Source organism: Mustela erminea, chromosome 6, assembly GCF_009829155.1.
Source record: "Mustela erminea isolate mMusErm1 chromosome 6, mMusErm1.Pri, whole genome shotgun sequence".
NCBI lineage: Eukaryota > Metazoa > Chordata > Mammalia > Carnivora > Mustelidae > Mustela > Mustela erminea.
This window is the reverse complement of record NC_045619.1, coordinates 117,891,269-117,910,353: the sequence shown is the minus strand read 5'-3', so window position 1 is coordinate 117,910,353 and position 19,085 is coordinate 117,891,269. Positions and strand designations below refer to the sequence as shown.

General features: G+C 37.4%; 1 protein-coding gene across 2 annotated transcripts in view; it reads right to left on the bottom strand.

Annotated features, from left to right (window-relative positions):
• The window catches only part of PRPF18 (pre-mRNA processing factor 18), a 40,054-nt gene that overhangs the window by 11,208 nt on the left and 9,761 nt on the right, over positions 1-19,085 (bottom strand). For both annotated transcript variants that reach the window (XM_032349448.1, XM_032349449.1), the window contains 7 exons: positions 16,301-16,405; positions 14,005-14,118; positions 9,058-9,204; positions 7,601-7,669; positions 5,350-5,490; positions 5,149-5,220; positions 2,702-2,857 (listed from right to left, as the gene is read on the bottom strand). In XM_032349448.1, coding sequence (XP_032205339.1) covers positions 2,702-2,857; positions 5,149-5,220; positions 5,350-5,490; positions 7,601-7,669; positions 9,058-9,204; positions 14,005-14,118; positions 16,301-16,405 — 804 coding nt within the window. The remainder of the gene's footprint in view (positions 1-2,701; positions 2,858-5,148; positions 5,221-5,349; positions 5,491-7,600; positions 7,670-9,057; positions 9,205-14,004; positions 14,119-16,300; positions 16,406-19,085) is intronic.

Genomic DNA, 19,085 nt, shown 5'->3' with positions numbered 1-19,085 from the left:
GAAAAAATTAAGATATTTAGCATATTAAAAAAAAGTGGAGGATGGAGCACTACTATTATCCCTCCGAGGGAACAACAAGCTGAAGTAACTCCAGTACCAGTGAGGGTCATGCATCAGCTGACACTGTCCCCTGTTACAACGAGTTGAGACAAAATGAAATACTGCTTCGATTTTGCCTATATGAGAAGTAGGAAAACAAAAGACAGAGGCTCAAGTGTTTCTTATACACTCAGCTCACTCATTACTGACTGTTGGGGCATGTGAGCTTGCAACCTTAGGTTTAAGCAATGGCCTCAAGGAAAAATGGCAGAGCAGAATCAAAGATATCCAAGTAGCAAAAAGGGCAATAATTAACCTGATGCTGGCAAACATCAAGTGGCAGGGATCTCCCTCACATATTCCCAGTGGCTTTACTCCTGTCTCAGGGCACTTCTGTTAAAAAGCTTCTTTGTCCTATTTTTCAACCTCTTGTGAGTTTATCTGTAATTATTCAAAAATAAAAGTTTAATAAAAAGAAAATCACTGTTTTCTTGCGCTGATTAAAAAAAATGCATCGTCCTTCCTATTACTTCAATTGATCCTTAACTACAGGACAAGTTTACTCCCTTTTCTGCCAGAAAAGGTCCACCATTATCTACAGGTCTCTTGCTCAGATCCCCCACCAACAGTCTCCTTTCCTTCAAGAACTACAAAAGTAACAAGACTTTCACATTTCTGGTCCTATACAATATTCATTCCATCAGCAAATATTTACTAAGCACACACCACTGAGTAAGGAACTGTTCTAGACTCTGGGTATGTTAACAGTGAACCACGTTCTTGCCTATGGAACCTACACCTAAATTATTATGTCTAATAATGTAGCATAAACTACCATTAGATTCTGTAGAAGTCGTATCATACTCTTAATTTTACTGCATGTGTAGCCTACAAAATTCCCTAATCCTTTCTCATATCTACATTGCTCAGACTGTATATTCAAGCAACCAGTTCCCTGGATCCAATTTTTTTATGGTCATTCTTGCTACATATTGCATTTTTAGAATCTGTTCTTTCTTTCAGTCTGTCAAGAACTGCTGGAATGCCAATGTCCTTTTCCACCTTAACACACACCCTACCCTTATTGTCCATAAATCTGATAAATAAACCTCTCTATAGATAGAGCCAACCAAATCAATCATTAAAATGTTTTAACAGGACAGGATTGAGTGACTAAGAACCCCATGATATCTCACTAGCATCCATCCGAAGAGTCATGGATCCATTACCGAGTCCTGAGGCATCCTGCACTCAACCAGCTATGCATCTACCTGACTGTATTAGCATATCAGTATCTGTCCACGAGAAAAGTATTAGGTTTAGGTCAAACATCCTCCTAAAGTTCAGCCCAAGTCCAATTTTCCCTAATCATCTTGGAGGAAAAAAAGAAGATTTTTTTAAATGGGAAGGAAGAGTTGAAAAAGAAGACCAATGGAAGAACAGGTCATTATATAGCTTTCAAAAATAAACCAGGAATCTTTAAAAATGTCAGATATATTTTTAAGACGAAAAGCGGTTTGTGGGGAAGTGGAAATCATGCTATTGTTGAAAAACCTAAAAGCTGTCCCTGAGACAATTTATGTTGTTATATGAACTTTTACACACACTCTGGCTTTGGCCATGGTACAGCTGAACACAATTAGCAAATTTAATCATCGGAAACTGTTTTCTATTGTTAAAGCCAAATGACCTTCCCCTCCCCCCACTGAAATAAAAGCTTTTTGCCTTCAACAGTCACTAGTGGTTATTAAAAAATGGAAAGGTCTTTGAATTTCAGCAAGTATATTTGAACTCTATAAATTCTACAATTCGTATTAGGGAGTCAAGTTGAACTATTTGAAAATGCTAATATATATGAATAAGGCATCAAGCATGACGCACGAGTTAATCTTCAGCACTTGGAACTGAAATCACATAACAAGATAATTCATGAATATGGTAATAATTGCTCTCTGGCACAAAATCTGAAAGCACGTTATGCATTCTAAGCAAATTTTACATTTTAAGTAAACTTCCCGAGTATCATCTTCAAACTTTAGAATTAGCATCCGGCACAAGTCCTTATACAGACAGAATCTGGGATTTTTGACAATTTGGCAACAGTGGTTTAACAGTTGACTTTCTTCCCCCACTAAGGAGAAAAGTTTTACCCAACAATAACGCAAACAAGTTTATGTGACGCAGAGAGGACCGTAAGAAAATAAACTATTAACCCTTTCACCCTGTTTGTGTCAAGAAGTATCATTAAATCTTACTGAAAATAATTTTTCATTAAAGCCAGATTTTTACTATTCATACCTTCTTTTTAGCCCAGTAGATATTAGATCTATCTGGAAAATGACAAAATGAGATTTACTGCTAAACAGTCTAAATTTGTCCTTCTTCACCAAACTCCCAAAGCCAAATGAAACAGCATTATTCCAATGCCAAGGGAATTAAAGCACAACGTCTCATCCTGTCTTGCGTCGTATACGAAACTTACAAGGTTTCTCTTCTATTCTGTGAAGAGGTCTTAAGTGTAAGTACTTAAAAAAATTGGACTTGTGTCCTATCATATTGTATCCAGTTTGCTACAATTCTTCTCCTGCTCTCAAAAACTGACAGTTTGGGAACTGCAGAACGTTAACCTCCAGAGCAACTTCTCTCCCTCACAGTTGCTTACCTGAATATATTTCCGCTGTGTTTCATCATTTAAAACATGCGCAACATGCTTAGAAAAAATCTTTTCTCTGCCAGTTCTGGCATGGATACCAACCATGGTGACACCTATGGGCCAAGGGGCATTTCCAATGGCCATCTGAAGATAAGCATCATTAGCCTAAAAAGAAAAGTTTAAGAGATCAGGAAAAACAAAAATACTGGGTTGGTCCCAATTTGTGAAGTATTTCACAGCCCCTTACAATACAAATTTCATCCATCTCTTCAGCATGTTGCAAGTATTATCATTTCCATTATTCAAACAAAAGAAATTAAAATAGGAGGTGTCAGGACTGCCCTGCCCAGGACCACAAACGTCCATGGAAAACCAGAAACCAAAGCTAATCCTGTGAGTAAAAAGACAAACATTCCTTTGCAGCCTTTGTGCCCCTGCAATTAATACATTTCAGATCAGGAATTCCAAGGTAGGTACTTTGATGCAACTCTAGTTTCGGTCTCCTCTAGACCCAGTCTTCTCTACAGGTGGTCACATGGAGAAGATGGAGGCTGACTGGTTTTTCAGAATCCAACCTGCAACTATATCCACTGTCTGCCTCTGAAAGCTGAGGCTGGGGGGTGGGGGGAGGGTGGGGACGGCTGTGTGAGCTGGGACTATCACACAGGGTCCACAGCAGATGTGTAAACAGAGATTAAATACTAGCCCTTGAGCTGAATAGTTACTGGATGAGATCGTTTCACTTTGGCCCTTCTGCACCTCCCACCTGCCAAGAGCCTTAAAATAAAAGCTACAAAATGTAAAGACAGAAATCAATGAAGACAAACAGCTCTTTTTCTAAACCAAGTCTGGCTACCTAGGAGGAAAAAATAAAAATAAAACAGAAATCAAGTAAATTCTGAAAGACCCCTAGGGTTTCAGAGAAGCTCAAATAGCCAGGTTTTGAAGAGATTTTATTTTTAAAAACCAAATACACGATTGATATGCAGAGCTGATTTTAAAAATCAGGTACCACAAATAGGCTAACTAGAAGACCATCTTCTGCCCTGAAGGCAAATTTGAATTTGAGCTACTCAGTTTTACAAAGCTTAATTTTAAAGAGCATGTTACACACTTATCAGATTCTGACTTGTGTCCATTTTCACACTGGTTATTAACTGATAAAATTTCCAATATTTAGTCTCCCCAAATTTCTAAAGAAAACTGTCCCAATAGGTTATTAAAGTTTCTTGGTTCTTCTGCAGTTTACACAAAATAAACTTTCACCTGCTTCTCGAATATAAAAATAGAAAAAGCCAGGAGAGGGAAGGCATGCTTGCTAGTAGGCAAGTGATCTGATTTCTTTCTGCAGCGATGGTGACCTTATCCATCCCTTCCAAGGCAACTGTCCTTATTAAGTACCATGCAACTAACAGAAACTATCCAGGAATAAAATTTATAAGCACAAAACAAAAACATTTCCTTTGATAAAACAAACTGGCTCTCAGAGGGAGTAAAAACACTACGTTCACCTCATCAGCACAAGGTTCTAGCCGGGAGGCATGCCAGGCAACCCTCTGTTTACTACAGATACTCCGAGTACAGGAGTAAGCCCTGGCATTCCCCACTTTTCTGCCCCACCTATGGCTCTGGAACGGACAGGGGAACCATTGCTCTAAAACTCCCTCCTCCTCACTCTTGAGAGGCACTACCACTAGACGCCTCCCCTCTTCAGACTCTGCTGATGGGCCAGATGCAGGGGCACGTTTCCAATCCCCACTACTGGTACAGCAGGCCATTCTCCTTCCATTCCCTGCAGCAAGTGACAGCTTCCCACTCCCCTTCCTGAACTCCGCTCCAGGAGCGCTGGGCTGCGGGGAGCTCTTTCCCCCTGCCGCTGCCTACAAAGACACTGGGGCAGGGGGAAAAGTCTTCCCTAACAAGGGGCCTGCTATTGTTGCTGCTCTGAAATGGGTGGGATGAATTCTAGCAGCCTTACTTGGAATATTTTCTCATACAAGTATAAAGGGTGGTTAAATTCCATTGTATCATTAGTACAATAGTTCAGCTATATTACGGATTAAGTAGGCTTTTATAGCTGGCCTGGGAAACCACATAACATTGTTTCTATGGAAAAATTTGTTCTAAGCCATAATCTTGGACAATCTTTGAAATTCAATCCCATTCATGAAATAAACATTGCCTATATCCAGTTCATACTCTGAAGAATCTTTACACCTATTGTAAAAATGATTAAAAAACCAATGTGGTCAGGAAAGTTTATTATCGATGCCTAGTAATAAAGGTGACAATGAATTAGAAGATAAAGGTTTTGTTTTGTTTTTTACTACTAATTCATTTCACATTTATTCTTAAAGCTCCTATGTAAAATACTTCCACATCAAATGAACGTATTATGCATACACAACCTAGATAAGCTCATAACCATGATATTGATGCACAGCATGGCAATGTACCTTTACATATTCTCTCTGCAACATGAATTTAATAATATCTGTTATGGATTCTTTAATATCAGCAGGAAGATTCTGGAAAAGAAAAGAAAAGTGTAACTATTTATGGAAGCTACTGTGTATAATTACAGACTGCCATTTATACTAACTTTAGATAGTCTTTAAAAAATCAGTTATGTGAAAGCGTTTTTCAAGGAACCTTACCCTTTTCCGTAGCTTTCTGAAAAGGGGTCTGAGATAGGACTCAGTTTGTTTTTGAGTAGCACTGTTCAGTTTGCCCTGCACACTGCGCTTCACATAATCTTCTCGGGCATTCAATTCTTTAGCCCAAACACCAAGAAGAAACTGTTGAAAGAATGGGTAAATTTAGACTATGATGCCCCCCAGTGGTTCAAAAGGCTTAAAAGTTCTCTAACACACTCAACAATGTATTATCATCTTTAAAGTAAATTTTTTTCTAATAGCATCAATATTTAACTGATGAACTATTTGTGCTTATTTTGTCATGTATGACATGAGTGTTTGTAGTGCTTAACAAGTCACTAACTTCCCTATTCTATATTTACATACATATATATTCATTCCTAATGCAAATAATTTCCTGCTAGCAACTATCAAATTTCAAATTTCATAGCTAACTTTGACAGAAATAAACTTTTACTCCTATTTCTACTAAAATTCAACCCACCTAGATTCATTTGCCATAATACCTACTGTGCTGTGATACTTAATCTTCCAAGTATGTTGCTGTGCTCTAGGCACACCCCATGGACGCTGCGGGACCGGTTCCACACTACCGGATTAATAAGCAAGTATCAGAGCAAAGTGACTCAAATGAATTTTTTAGTTTCCTAATGTATATAAAAGTTATGTTTACACTGTAATGGAGTCTATTAAGTGTATGACAGCACTACGTCTTAAAGAAATGTATATACCCTAACTAAAGAATACTTCATTGCTGGGGCACCTGGGTGGCTTGGTTGGTTAAGCATCTGACTCTTGATTTCAGCTCAGGTCTATTCTCAGGGTCATGAGACTGAGATTGGGCCCCTGCATCAGGCTCTGCACTGGGCATGGAGCCTCCCTGAGATTCTCTCTCTTCCTCTCCCCTTCCCACCTTAAAAAAACACTTTATTGCTAAAACATGCTAATCATCATCTAAGCTTTCATGTCCTAATCACTGATCACAATTAACCATGACAAATATAGTAACAATGAAAAAGTCTGAAATACCGCAAGAATCACCAAAATGTGACACAGAGATACAAAGTGAATCAATGCTACTGGAAAAACAGTGCCAGTACACTTGTTCCACACATGGCTGCCACAAACCATCCATTTATAGGAAACCAAAAAAAAAAAAAAAACAAACAACAACAACAAAATCACCAAATAAAACAGCATTATCAACAAAGCACAATAAAACCAAGCACTATAAAAGTGGGGTACACCTCTATTTGGACTTTCTGCTTTCGGTAGTAGGGACAATTTAAATACTCCCACTAAAGCACGTCACTAAAGGAGAAAGAAGGAAAACAAAGAACAGAAATAAAGAAACTATAACCCCTCCTCCTGGCCCTGGAAAACCACCCTGGGGCCCCCTGGGTTCAAACACATCAAGCACCATTCCTAGAGGCACATACACAGGGAAGATGGCGGAGGACATATCCCTCTAGTGGCCCTCTAGTGGCATTACCTATGGGTAACCCTATAAGGAGAGGCTGTCACTCAGAGAGGAAAATTCTAGTTCACATTAGTTCCCAGGCTTATCTAATTCCATACCATATCTTCAATAGACTGGGAATCTTGATGACTAATATGTTGTACTTAAACTGTTAATATAAATAAAAGCACTTCCTGCATTTTAATCTCTTGGCTTGAACACAAATGGTTTGTGAATAAATGCTAAAATGAATCTGGCATTTGCACACACTCTACCTAAACCAGTAAAGCAAGAAACGCTGAGGAGAAAGATGGATTGAACTCATCACAGCAGGGATACGCAGCTATCTGCAGAACTGAGAAAACGAACAGTCTCTGAAAGGTTGCTGATGGGTTTGCCTTTTTCCACCGCCAAGGTCTTCCCACCTCCTTCCTCTCCCTACTGTCATCACCACTCATAAAAGCTTCTGGAATACTCCCCTCACCACACTCTCTCCTGGAATGTTTTTTAAAAATTTTAAAATCCCCCAACTTCTTGTTCATTCCACTGCTGTGACTCTTTTCTGTGTGTTTACATTGACAAGTCAGTTTTAAAGTGCTGCAGTGAAGTAAATATATGTCTCCTTTGATTAACCTCCAAATGCCAGTGCACAGCAATAACATAAACTGTGTACATGCAAAACATGTTTATTGAGGGATTTCCTTTCCAGTCCTTAACCCTTAAATCATCCAAAAATTAAACAACAGTTTTTAACCAACCCAAATGTCCTTTCCCAGGCCTAAAAGTACATACCTTAAGGAACTTGGTAATGATGTCCATGTCCTTATGATCATCGCCTTTTCCTAAAGACTCTCCCAATGCCTGCAGAAAAACAACGCTTCTGTTCATTAGTGAAGACCAACAGTTGAAAAGTCATTCTCAACACCAGTCTGAACATGGACATTTATTATATATACTAATTTCTATTTTTAAAAAGCCCAAAGGAACGTCTAGGTAAGTTAAAAAAGAAGAAAACACCAATCTGTCATTGAAATTTAGACAGGAAGGTATCTTTTATCAATCAAAAGACAAAAAAGGCGGGGAGGGGCTTAGGGAACTAATGGATAAATTTCTTTTTACGGGAATAGAAATGTTCTAGAATTAGGTCATGATGATGGCGGCAACAACCTGTGAATATACTAAAAACCAGTGAACTGTACATTTTAAATGGTTAAGTTGTAAAGTGAGTATCTCAATAAAGCTATTTAAGAAAAAAGCCAGAAATGGTTGGTCACACTATTTCTGTCAAATTTAGGATCTACAGAGAGGTGCTGGGGGGGGGGGGGCACAATTAAAACAACTATGATCTCACAAAGCACGCAGCCAGGAATGAAAAGAAACAGAAAAATAACAGCTTCTGTTTATTAAGCAGTAGAAGCTTTCAGCTAAGCCATAATTTCTGCTCGAGCGAGATATTCAGATAATATAACATGGATTTTTAATTAGGATTACATTTATCATTCCACATTCAACACATTGGCAAAAATTAAAAAGCAAGATACTGCCAAGTGTTGGCAGTGCTGTGGGAATAAAAGGCACGCACACACTTTTGATGGGGGTGCAGACTGGTACAGCCACTCTAGAGAGCACCATGACAGTACTTGGACAAGTTACACACAGATAAATCCAGCCATCCTGCTTCTGAGTCCACAGGGGTTACGTACAAGACTATTCATCACAAAGCTGTTTGCAGTAATAGGGAGCTGGGAGAAATCCAGCTCTCATTACAAGGGAACAAAAAGTAAAAGGCAGTGAATGCCATCAAGTAGGAAATGCTATGCAGCAGTTAAAATCAAAGGTTCAGATATACATAAAGCATCAAAGAAGGATCTTAACTATAGTTTCAAATAGAAAAAAAGAAACATTTAAAAGAAAATTTTCACAGTATAGTATCATTTACGTATATTAAAAACATAAGCATACAAAATACTACTGGCTTTACAAAGACCCCCAACAAATAAGGGGATGCACATCAAATATGTCAGAATGATTACATCTGAAGGCAGGAAGTAGGGTAATGTGAGTGGAGAATGAAGAAAGAGGGAGTGAATAAATAAAAGCAAGAAATTTGTTATAAAAAGGGCCTTTGTAATGACCACAGCCCATAGTAGCATGCTCTGAATTGAACAACACGATCAAATCAAGCATCATCTGCCCCAGGAAATGAAGGATGTGATAGGGAAATGAGATCAGGTGGGTGTAAAGATTACCTCTAACTCTTCAATTGTGGTATTTTCTTCATGAACTTTCAAATCATTCTGTGTGTCTTCCTCTCCAGGTTCCTGACCACCCACAAGCTCATTGAGGTACTGCTGGTCGATCTTATCCAAAGCTGCTTTCAAATCATTTCTCAATCCCTGAGAAAGGTGAAAAATTACACATACTACGGAATTTCACTCATGTTTCCCTTTTGATTTTTCACTACTAGTAAGTTCAGTTCATTTTTTTCCTCCACAGGAGTTAAGAGCGTAGTAAAACCAGAGACTTGAGAAAGATTTCAATTTATTATGCAGCTATCATTGCCCAAAGTTAAATATAATGAACATATTTAAATTTAAAAGAATGTATGCACAAAACCACTCTGGTCAGAAAAATAAAACGTAAGTGATGAGAATATTCATAGATGCTGAACGAGTGACCAGGTCTCCACTCAAGCCCTCAACCATTTTCCCAGTTTACTTAAAATGTCTAACCTCACTGCAACAACTCTGAATTGCCTTAACATTCAGCAAAGTCAGCTGCATGAAGATAGCGTCTTATCTATATCCTAGGCTTTCACCAGGTTTCTAATAAACCAGAAAATTCCACATTCTATTCACATCCAGTTTGTGACCATTTGATAAAAACAGAAGAAGCCTTAAATCTGGACCCATCCCTTATACCACATACAAAAACTAACTCAAAATGGATCAAAGATGTACATTTAAGAGCTCAATCTATAAAACTCCCAGAGGACAATACATGGGGAAAGCTTCATGATATTGGATTTGGCAATCATTTCTTGGATATAAGACCAAAGGCACAGGCAAACAAACACACACACACACACACACACAAAACCCAGAAGAACAAAATAGGTACATGCTGGACTTCATCAAAATTAAAAACTTTTCTGCAAAGATACTATCAACAGAGTGAAAAGATAACCAGTGGAATGGGAGAAGTATTTGCAAGTCACTAATCTGATAATGACTGATATCCAGAATATACAAAGAACTGCTCCAAAATAACAACAAAAAAAACACTAAAAATTGCAAAAGTCTTGAATAGAAGACCACACATAAAATGCCAATAAGCAAATGAAAAGATGTCTAACATCACTTGTCATTAGGGGAATGCAAATTAAAACCACAATAAGGGGATGCCTGGGTGGCTCAGTCATTTAAGCATCTGCTTTGACAGGCGCCCCCCTACCCTGCCCCACATTGGGCTCTTCTCCCAGGGAGTCTGCTTCTTCCTCTCCCTCTGCCCCTTCCCACTGCTCATGCTCTCTCTCTCTCAAATAAATAAAAATCTTAACACACACACACACACACACACACACACACATTAAGATACCACTTCAAATCCATTAGGATGGCTATGATCAAAAATAACAGGAAGTAGTAAGTGCTGGCTAGGATGTGGAGAAATGGAACTCTTCATTGCTGGAAATGTAAAATGGTACAGCTGCTGGGAAAGTGTATGGCAATCACCTCAAAAATTTACATGCACCCACACCAAGACATATTCTAATTAAAATATCACAAGGTAAAGACAAGGAGAGAATATTAAAAGCAGCAAAAGAAAAACCATCTGTTGTGTACCTATCAGCAGATTTTTCTGCAGAAATTCTGCAGGACAAAATGGGGAGGGGGGGTAGAGCATAATATATTCAAAGTGTTACAAGAAAAAACTTCCAACCAAGAATACTCTACCTCACAAAGTCATCATCCAGAATTGGAGGAGAGAATCTCCCAGACAAGCAAAACTAAATGAGTTCATAGCCACTAAACCAGCCTTACAACAATGTTAAGGGGCCTTCTTTAAGCTGTAAAGGGGGTTAATTAGTAACAACATATGAAAGTATAAATCTCACTGGAATAGGTAAATATATAGTAAAGATAGTAGATTAATCACTTATAAAGATGAAAATAGTAAAAAAAAAAAAACAAACAAACCTATAATCGCTAAGTTAAAGGATACACAAGAAAAACATATAAAATGTGACTAAGACGTGGCCGGGAGGCGTAAATACGGAGAGCTTTAGAACGCATTCACGCTTACGTTTTCATCTTCAAATAGTCTGTTTCAACTATAAAATAAGTCACTGGGATGTAATGCACAGCATGGTGACCACAGTTAATACTGCACTGCGTACTTAAAAATTGGTAGGAATAGATCTTTTTTTTAAGACTTTTTATTTATTTATTTGACAGACAGAGATCACAAGTAGGCAGAGAGTCAGGCAGGGAGGAGAGGGGTGGGAAACAGACTCTCTGCTGAGCAGAGCGCCAGATGTGGGGCTCGATCCCAGGACCCTGGGATCATGACCTGAGCCAAAGGCAGAGGCTTAACCCACTGAGCCACCCAGGTAGCCCGATAAGAGTAGATCTTAAAGGTCCTTACCACAAGCAAAAAAAATTTGTAACTATGTATGGTGACAGATATTAACTACACTTATTGCGGGGATCATTTCACAAAACACACTAATATCAAATCACTAAGCTATACATCTGAAGCTAATATATGTAATATATCAATTATACCTCAATTTTTAAAAAATTTACAAATAAGCTCTTTGGTACCTGGGAAAAGCTTTAGAAGATTAAAATATGGCAGGTTGTAATAAATTAGTATTAATAACCAGAAAAATTTTCAAGGAACAAAACATGACTAGTAGAAAAATTATATCACATACTAATTTAATAGTTCGCATTAGTATTTTAATACCATCTCTTTTTTAAAAACATTTTACTTATTTATTTGACAGAGAGAGATCACAAGTAGCAGAAGCAGGCAGAGAGAGGAGGAAGCAGGCTCCCGGCCAAGCAGAGAGCCCAATGTGGGGCTCAATCCCAGGACCCTGAGATCATGACCTGAGCCAAGGCAGAGGCTTTACCCACTGAGCCACCCAGGCGCCCCTTAATACTATCTTTTGATAAAGAAAGGAATTCAGGATATAGAAAAGAAATAAATGTTGGTAAAAATTAAGCATTATAAAAACCACTAATTCTAAGAATTTCAACAGGTCTGAAAATTTTTCAAAAAATTGCTGTGAACATTAGAGCAGGTGAATTGTTTTTATTCATTTATGCTTAAAAGAAAGAAGCTAAACAGAATGACTGTAGAATCAACCAAGTCTGCATCTCAGGTATACAAAAAAGAAGTGAAAGCAGGGACTCAAACAGGTATTTGTAAACCTCTGTTGGAAGCAGGATTATTCACAATAGCTAAAAGGTAGCAACAACTCAAATGTCCATCAAAGCTGAATGGATAAACAAAATGGGATCCATATGAACAAGAGCGTATTAATTCAGCCTTAAAAAGGAAGGAAATTCTGACCTACACTATCACATAGATGAACCTCTATGGTATTATGCAGTTGGAAGGCCAGTCCAAGGGACCCTTTGATGACCGTGGCCACAGTCCACATCGGACTGCAATCACATGGGAGACTCCAAGCAAAAAAAACTGTCCAGTGCACCCCCAATCAAACCACAGAACCCTAAGTGATAAAATAAATTATCTTAAGTTACTAAGTTTCAGGGCGGTTCGTTACAGGCACAGAGGACTGAAAAAGATTTTACAGTAAATTGTTCGAAGCTCCTCAGTTTTGGAGCGGCATGTACACAGCACAGATCACACACCTGTCTCTAAGTAACTGGTAGAGCAAACAGGTAAGTTATTAAGGCCACAGAAGATCTGAACAACACTACTGTAACTGACATTTACCCAACGTATAAAAGACCTTTTTTTTTAGGAGCCTATGGAATATTCACCAAGACAGACCATCTGCTGATCAAAGCCCTAAGAGCTATAACTATTAAGCTTTTAGAGAAAATAAAGAGAATCTCTTTAAAACCTTGGGATAAGCAAATATTTCTTCAGAAAAACACCAAAAGTGATAACCATAAAAAAGTGGAGTTCATCAAAATTTAAATTTGCCCAGCAAAAGACACCATGAAAAGAACAGGTAAGCCAAAGACAAGCAGAAAATAGTAACAAACCATGTATCTGTACATGTAAGGGCTTGTATTCAGAATATACAAAGAACTCCTACAATTCAAAAATAAAAGGGCAAACAACCAACTAAAACATGAACAAAAGGTTTTAACATGCACTGCCCAGAGAAATGTATGGGCAGTAAATCTAAGGAAAGATGTTCATTACAGTTAGTTAACAGGAGGCTGTGAACAGAACCGCAAGGAAATACTACTACACATACAAGAGAACGGTTACAATTTAAAAGACTTAAAATAACAAATACTGATGACATTTGCAAACACCTGGCATTTCTTAAAAACTAAAGCACACATTTACTCATTATTCAGCAATTCTTCTTCAGGTATTTACTAAGAGACAGAACATATTTACCAAAGAGAAGTAACACAGGTCCTAAGCAGACCTGTTTAAAAATGTTCATAGCAATGTTATTCATAACAGCCCAAAGGTGGAAACAAATGGTGGGTTATTCAGGCAACTATCACCACCAACGAAAAGGAACAAACTACCGATTTCTGCAGAAACAGTCTTTTTAAAAATATGCTCAGCAGAAGAAGCCAGACATACTTTCATGACTCCATCTATATGAAATGCAGAACAAGCAAAATTAATCTACAGTGATAGAATTTTAAAAGGTGTTGGCTCAGGCATTGAGAAGAAGGAATAGGACTGGCTAAGAAGGGGCACTGGACACAAAAATGTGTGGTGAAAACCTTCTCTATCTTCCTAAGGGTGGTGGTTACATGCCTGGTGTGGATTTGTCAAAATGCACTGAGCTGTATGCTTAAGATAGGTGCTTTTTAAAAGAATTAAAGAAAACTTACATTCAGCAGCAATAATCTGGCAACTTTACTTTTTCATCTTTGGCTAAAATAATGCAGTAATTCAAACTCCATACTATTCTTGTTTATGTGGTACAGTGAGCTTTCTCAAGTTTTGTTCTGACTTCTTACCTTGTTAACTTCTGGTGTGAGGATCTCTATTTTTCTTAAACGTTGAAAAGCATCATAATCAGTTTCTCCAAATAGTCTGATTGGTTCTCCTCTTTCTCTCAATCTTCTGATAACCTGTAAGAAGTAGTAACAATAATAGTAATTCCAGTGTTTGGAGTAATAGTAATTCCTCCCTTAACTGATAAAATACTTATTTTGAAATGTAGACAGAAAAAGTCCGTTGTGTTTGTTTTTTCTTTAATTTTCCATGAATGGATACAAAGAGTTACTGTCACACTTTAAAAAACCCTACCATATTTAAGGTCCTTTGGCTGACTGTTTCAGCAAAGGCTCCATCTGTATAACAGAATACCTAAGAAAAGCATTAAGATGGAAGGGAATGGTAACTTTTATATATTTTTATTTATTTATATTTATATAGATGGAGTCATGAAAGTATGTCTGGCTTCTTCTGCTGAGCATATTTTTAAACTTTTATATACTTTTATATACTCCAGAATCAGCTGATAACGCACAGACCATGGCCAAGACTACATGAAAACCAAACACTTACCTCCCAGAAGAGAAGTGAGTAATGATCAGGGGAGGGCACAGGGCGGGCTTTTGAGGGACTGAGAATATGGTGTCTTGACTTGGGTGATGGTCAATGGTGTCTGTTTGAGAATCTTCCATTATATTGCACATGCATGTTTTGTGTGTTATTTGTATATATGTTCCATTTCATAAGAAAAAATTGTAACTGAGAAAAATAAAGGTTGATCCAAAATGTTTTTTAAGTACCAAGAATTTTATCTGGAAACATAAATAGTAGCACAGAAACCACTAGTCGAGCTCCCACTGAATTAACCGAAGCTCGGTATTCAAAAGCAGCTTAAGAGGCCATCTGGTGCTACCTCCCATCAACGCAGAAATGACCTCAAATGCACCTCTATGAGGTCTGCAACTGACCAATGACAGGGACCACATCTCTTATGCAATAGGCCATACCAGTTTGGGACAGACAGCTTTACTTCTCACACTCAACTAAAATCTCTCTGCCTCAAAATTCTGCCTATTTATCTCATTTCTACTCCATGAAACCACAGAAGATATAAAATTTTTTCAAAATTATACCTGCTGTCAATCGATTTTTTTTTTTAAGGTCTCCAATATTCTTCTCTTCAGGCTCGGTATTCCAAAATCCTTCATCTGACTCCCATGATAGCGTTTAGGGTCAGCCATCCTTTCTTTCCTCCCTTTCCTTCCCTTCCAAGTTCATTTTTGTTTGGTTCTCTCCCTCCCTGTATAGTATGTAATCTTCGTGTCACAGGAGTATACTGAAATTTTTGTGGTTTTTGGCTTTTTCAGAAAAGTAACAGTTGATATTGACAGTTGATTGATTTTTTTTTTCAGAAAAAAAACAGTAGATTTTTTTTTTTTTTTCCAGAAAAGTAACAGCTGATATTGACCCAAGTACAGACGAGCACTGCAGTTAAGAGTACAAACTGGGGCAACATGTCTACAGACCCCTGTAGTGATATGTACCCCGAGTAACAGAAACGCACAGTCTTTAGTCAACAGACTCCAGAAATCATGCTTTTCACAAATTTTCCAAAGGGAACAATGTTAGCATGCATGTAATGACATCTGTATAAAAATGTTCATCTCAGTAGGATTTATAATAGGGAAATCCTGAAACAATCTAACTGACCATTACTGTTTGATTTTTAAAATAATAATAGGCTTTTAAAATATTATGGGAAACTATATAGTCATAAAAAATTATACAGATCTGTGTTTTGACCTAGAGTGAGGTATTGTTACAAAATGTGTATTTAAAATAATTTAGACAAATAATCTATGTATAATTATTTTAAAAATATATATCGGAGCAATGTGTTTCATTTTTAAAGTTTAGAAAAATATATTCTTTTAAAACTTTAAGAGTATGAAGAAAAGCAGAGATTGGCTCAGTGGATTAAGCATCTGTCTTTGGCTCGGGTCATGATCTCAGGGCCCTGGGATAGAGACCCAAGTCCCTATCTCAGGAGGGCATCTGCTTCTCCCCTCTCCCTTTATCTCGGTCCCTCTCCCATGTTCTTGTGCATGCAATCTCTCTCTCTTTAAAAAAAAAAGGGGGGGCGAGGTGGAGATTTAGAATCTCAAGAAGGAAACTGGCTAGCTGCACATTATTTTAGTTCAGCCAGACATGTTATACAGGCAATAATGACACAAGCTTACTGGAAAGAATGGAAGATAAATGGAAAAAAAAAAATCTCCAGAGCATTTGCAATCAAACACTTATATATAAACTTACCTCTTGCCTAGAAAGAGTCATGGGTAACTTTTCCTCTGCCAGTTCAAGTTCTAGCACTGGATTTGAAGAAGTTAATGGTTTCTGGTCCTCCTCCTTTGGCTGTATCTGTATAAATAGCCAAAAGAATTAAATTCAGGTTTTTAAAGTATAATACAGCTAATATTTACCATTCTGTGCATTAGTTGGTAATGGAAATTAAACATGTTTCAAATATTCCAGGTTTTCTAAATGTTCCACCAAGGAAAAAGCTTCTAAATAAATGGACATGCTTTTGAAAACTCATAAAATGCCTCCATTTTAGGGACACAAGTAGCAAACATGCACACAGGAGACAGCATTCTTGCTACTGAAAAGTGACAGAAATATAATGGTTTCCAAAATCAAAAACTTTTAAAAGGGCTGTAATTTAGACTCCTTCCTCCCTAGACTCTTAAGAATTTTACTTTTTTCTTAAAAACAATCAATTGGCTTCTCTTCTTTGAGAAAATTATCTGACAGGGTTAAAACCCAGATCCTTGCTCTGGGTTTTAAATGAAGACCCCCAAAAAACTGCTTTCTAAGAAACCCATGATGCTTCATGCTCCTGTTTATTTCCTACCCTCCTTTTTGAAAGGCAGGATTCCAAGTGCACTGAAATCACTGCTGGACATGTAGAAACACTCCCAAAGCTAGAGAGATCTGCCCCCAAACTGTGCTATGAACCCCAGGGAAATAACAGCACCACAGCATCAACAACAGCTCTAGCACCTTCCCACTCATCCACAGAGAGTGGACATTCTTGTATATAGGGACCTGCAGGGGGAAAAATCTCTACATGTGCTTTCTTGAGTCTGCTGCCCAGCTCACAGTTTAGGAAAATTAAGTTCAGCAATTTATAAGGCCCATGGCGTGTGTGGTCTGTAAAAACATACTCAAACACGGTTTTCCATCTGATCATGAGACTAATCTAAAATGCCAAAAGAAGGGCGCCTGGGTGGCTCAGTGGGTTAAGCCGCTGCCTTCGGCTCAGGTCATGATCTCAGGGTCCTGGGATCGAGTCCCATATCGGGCTCTCTGCTCAGCGGGGAGCCTGCTTCCTCCTCTCTCTCTCTCTGCCTGCTTCTCTGCCTACCTGTGATCTCTCTCTGTCAAATAAATAAATAAAATCTTTAAAAAAAAAAAAATAAAAAAAATAAAAAAAAATAAAATGCCAAAAGAAGATTAAATAAATAAATAAATAAAAGGTCAACATTAAGGGGAAAAAAGCAATTAAGAAAGGCTATATGGTTAAAATTATATCATTTCTGATTCTGTAGTTAAGGGTTAAAGGTTGGTTATATTAACTGGTACAGACAGAAAACTGAAGAAAAAACTAAACTTCCAGATTTTTCACAAACCACATCAGCCTCAAGCCTCATAAATGGTAACTAGTTTTCATAAAGGAATAAAGGTAACACGTGCTGTATTTTCATTATTACCAAAAGGAAATATTAAACATGTTTTAGAAAACCCTTTCTTTTTAAGCATAAAAACAGGTATTTCTCCCAAACTCTGAGGATGAAAAGCATTTTTAATTATAGAATGCCAGCTCATCACTTGTAGGAAAAAAAAAAATCGAAGACATGTTGTCAGCAGGACTCCATGTTGTAATCAGTAACTTTACAATAGTGATTTTGCTTCAGTGCTTCGCTCTGAATCAACAAGTACCAACACATCACTGAAGCAATCTAAACAATGCAAAACTGACCGTTTTAAATTATTTCCCTACCTTACCAAAAAGTGGAAAAGGTTCAAATTTAGGAATGGGGGAAAGCAGACTAAACCAATGATTCTAATTCCAGATCATTCCAGATCAAGTGTCAGTTAGACAACAATGGGTAAGCAAAAGAATTCTTCTTATTATCTATTTGATGGCTATTTACATGAATTATGTTTTAACTTCCTAAACTGGAAACAAATGAAACCAATATATTTATGGGAAATAAAAAATACAAATGCAAACTTTCATATTTTAGAAATCTATCAGAAATGTAAAACTACATTAACACTTGCCCTCTGCCATACTACAAGACAAAATCAAATGCATATACATACCATTTACATTCCTCATGCTTCCATCTAGAAATGCTTTGCTAGATTAATTTCTAGAACTTTCCCCATCACATGCACAAGAATATTATATTATACACATTTCACGAGCAAAAAGTTGATGTCAAATTTATGATCTGGCAAAAATATTTCAACAGAACTGCTAAGTATTGTTTAAAAAATTATCACACTAGATATTGTCTTCTTTTAAAATAATTTAAACAGAACTTCACCTCATAACATTTAACCCCTCCCAATAAAAACGCCAAAATATTATTCAACTAGGATAATAGTTGAATAGGGTAATAATAGGGGAACCTTAAGGATACTTTTAGTCATGCTTCAAAAATACAGTCTTCCAGACAACTCACTTGTTTCTAACAAATATTTCTATACATTTTCTATGCAATAGACAAGCAGTGTTTCAAATGTGGTACCTTATTACACAAAAGCATATAAATGTATGACTTACTATCTCAGACAGAGGTACTTAGGGCCAAAAGGAACCAACAATGCAAACAAAAAGGATGGCTTAAAATATTCAAGTGAAAGTGGGGAAAATACCACTGGTAACACCTCAGTGGTTGAATAAATAAAATGTTTTGAAACCCTTTAAAATAGACTTTTATTGGGAGAGGTGAGGAAAGGCGTGGTGGTGTTGATGAAGATGAGGCAGTATCAGATCCAGTATCAGATTTTTTTTTGAAAGAAAAAAAAA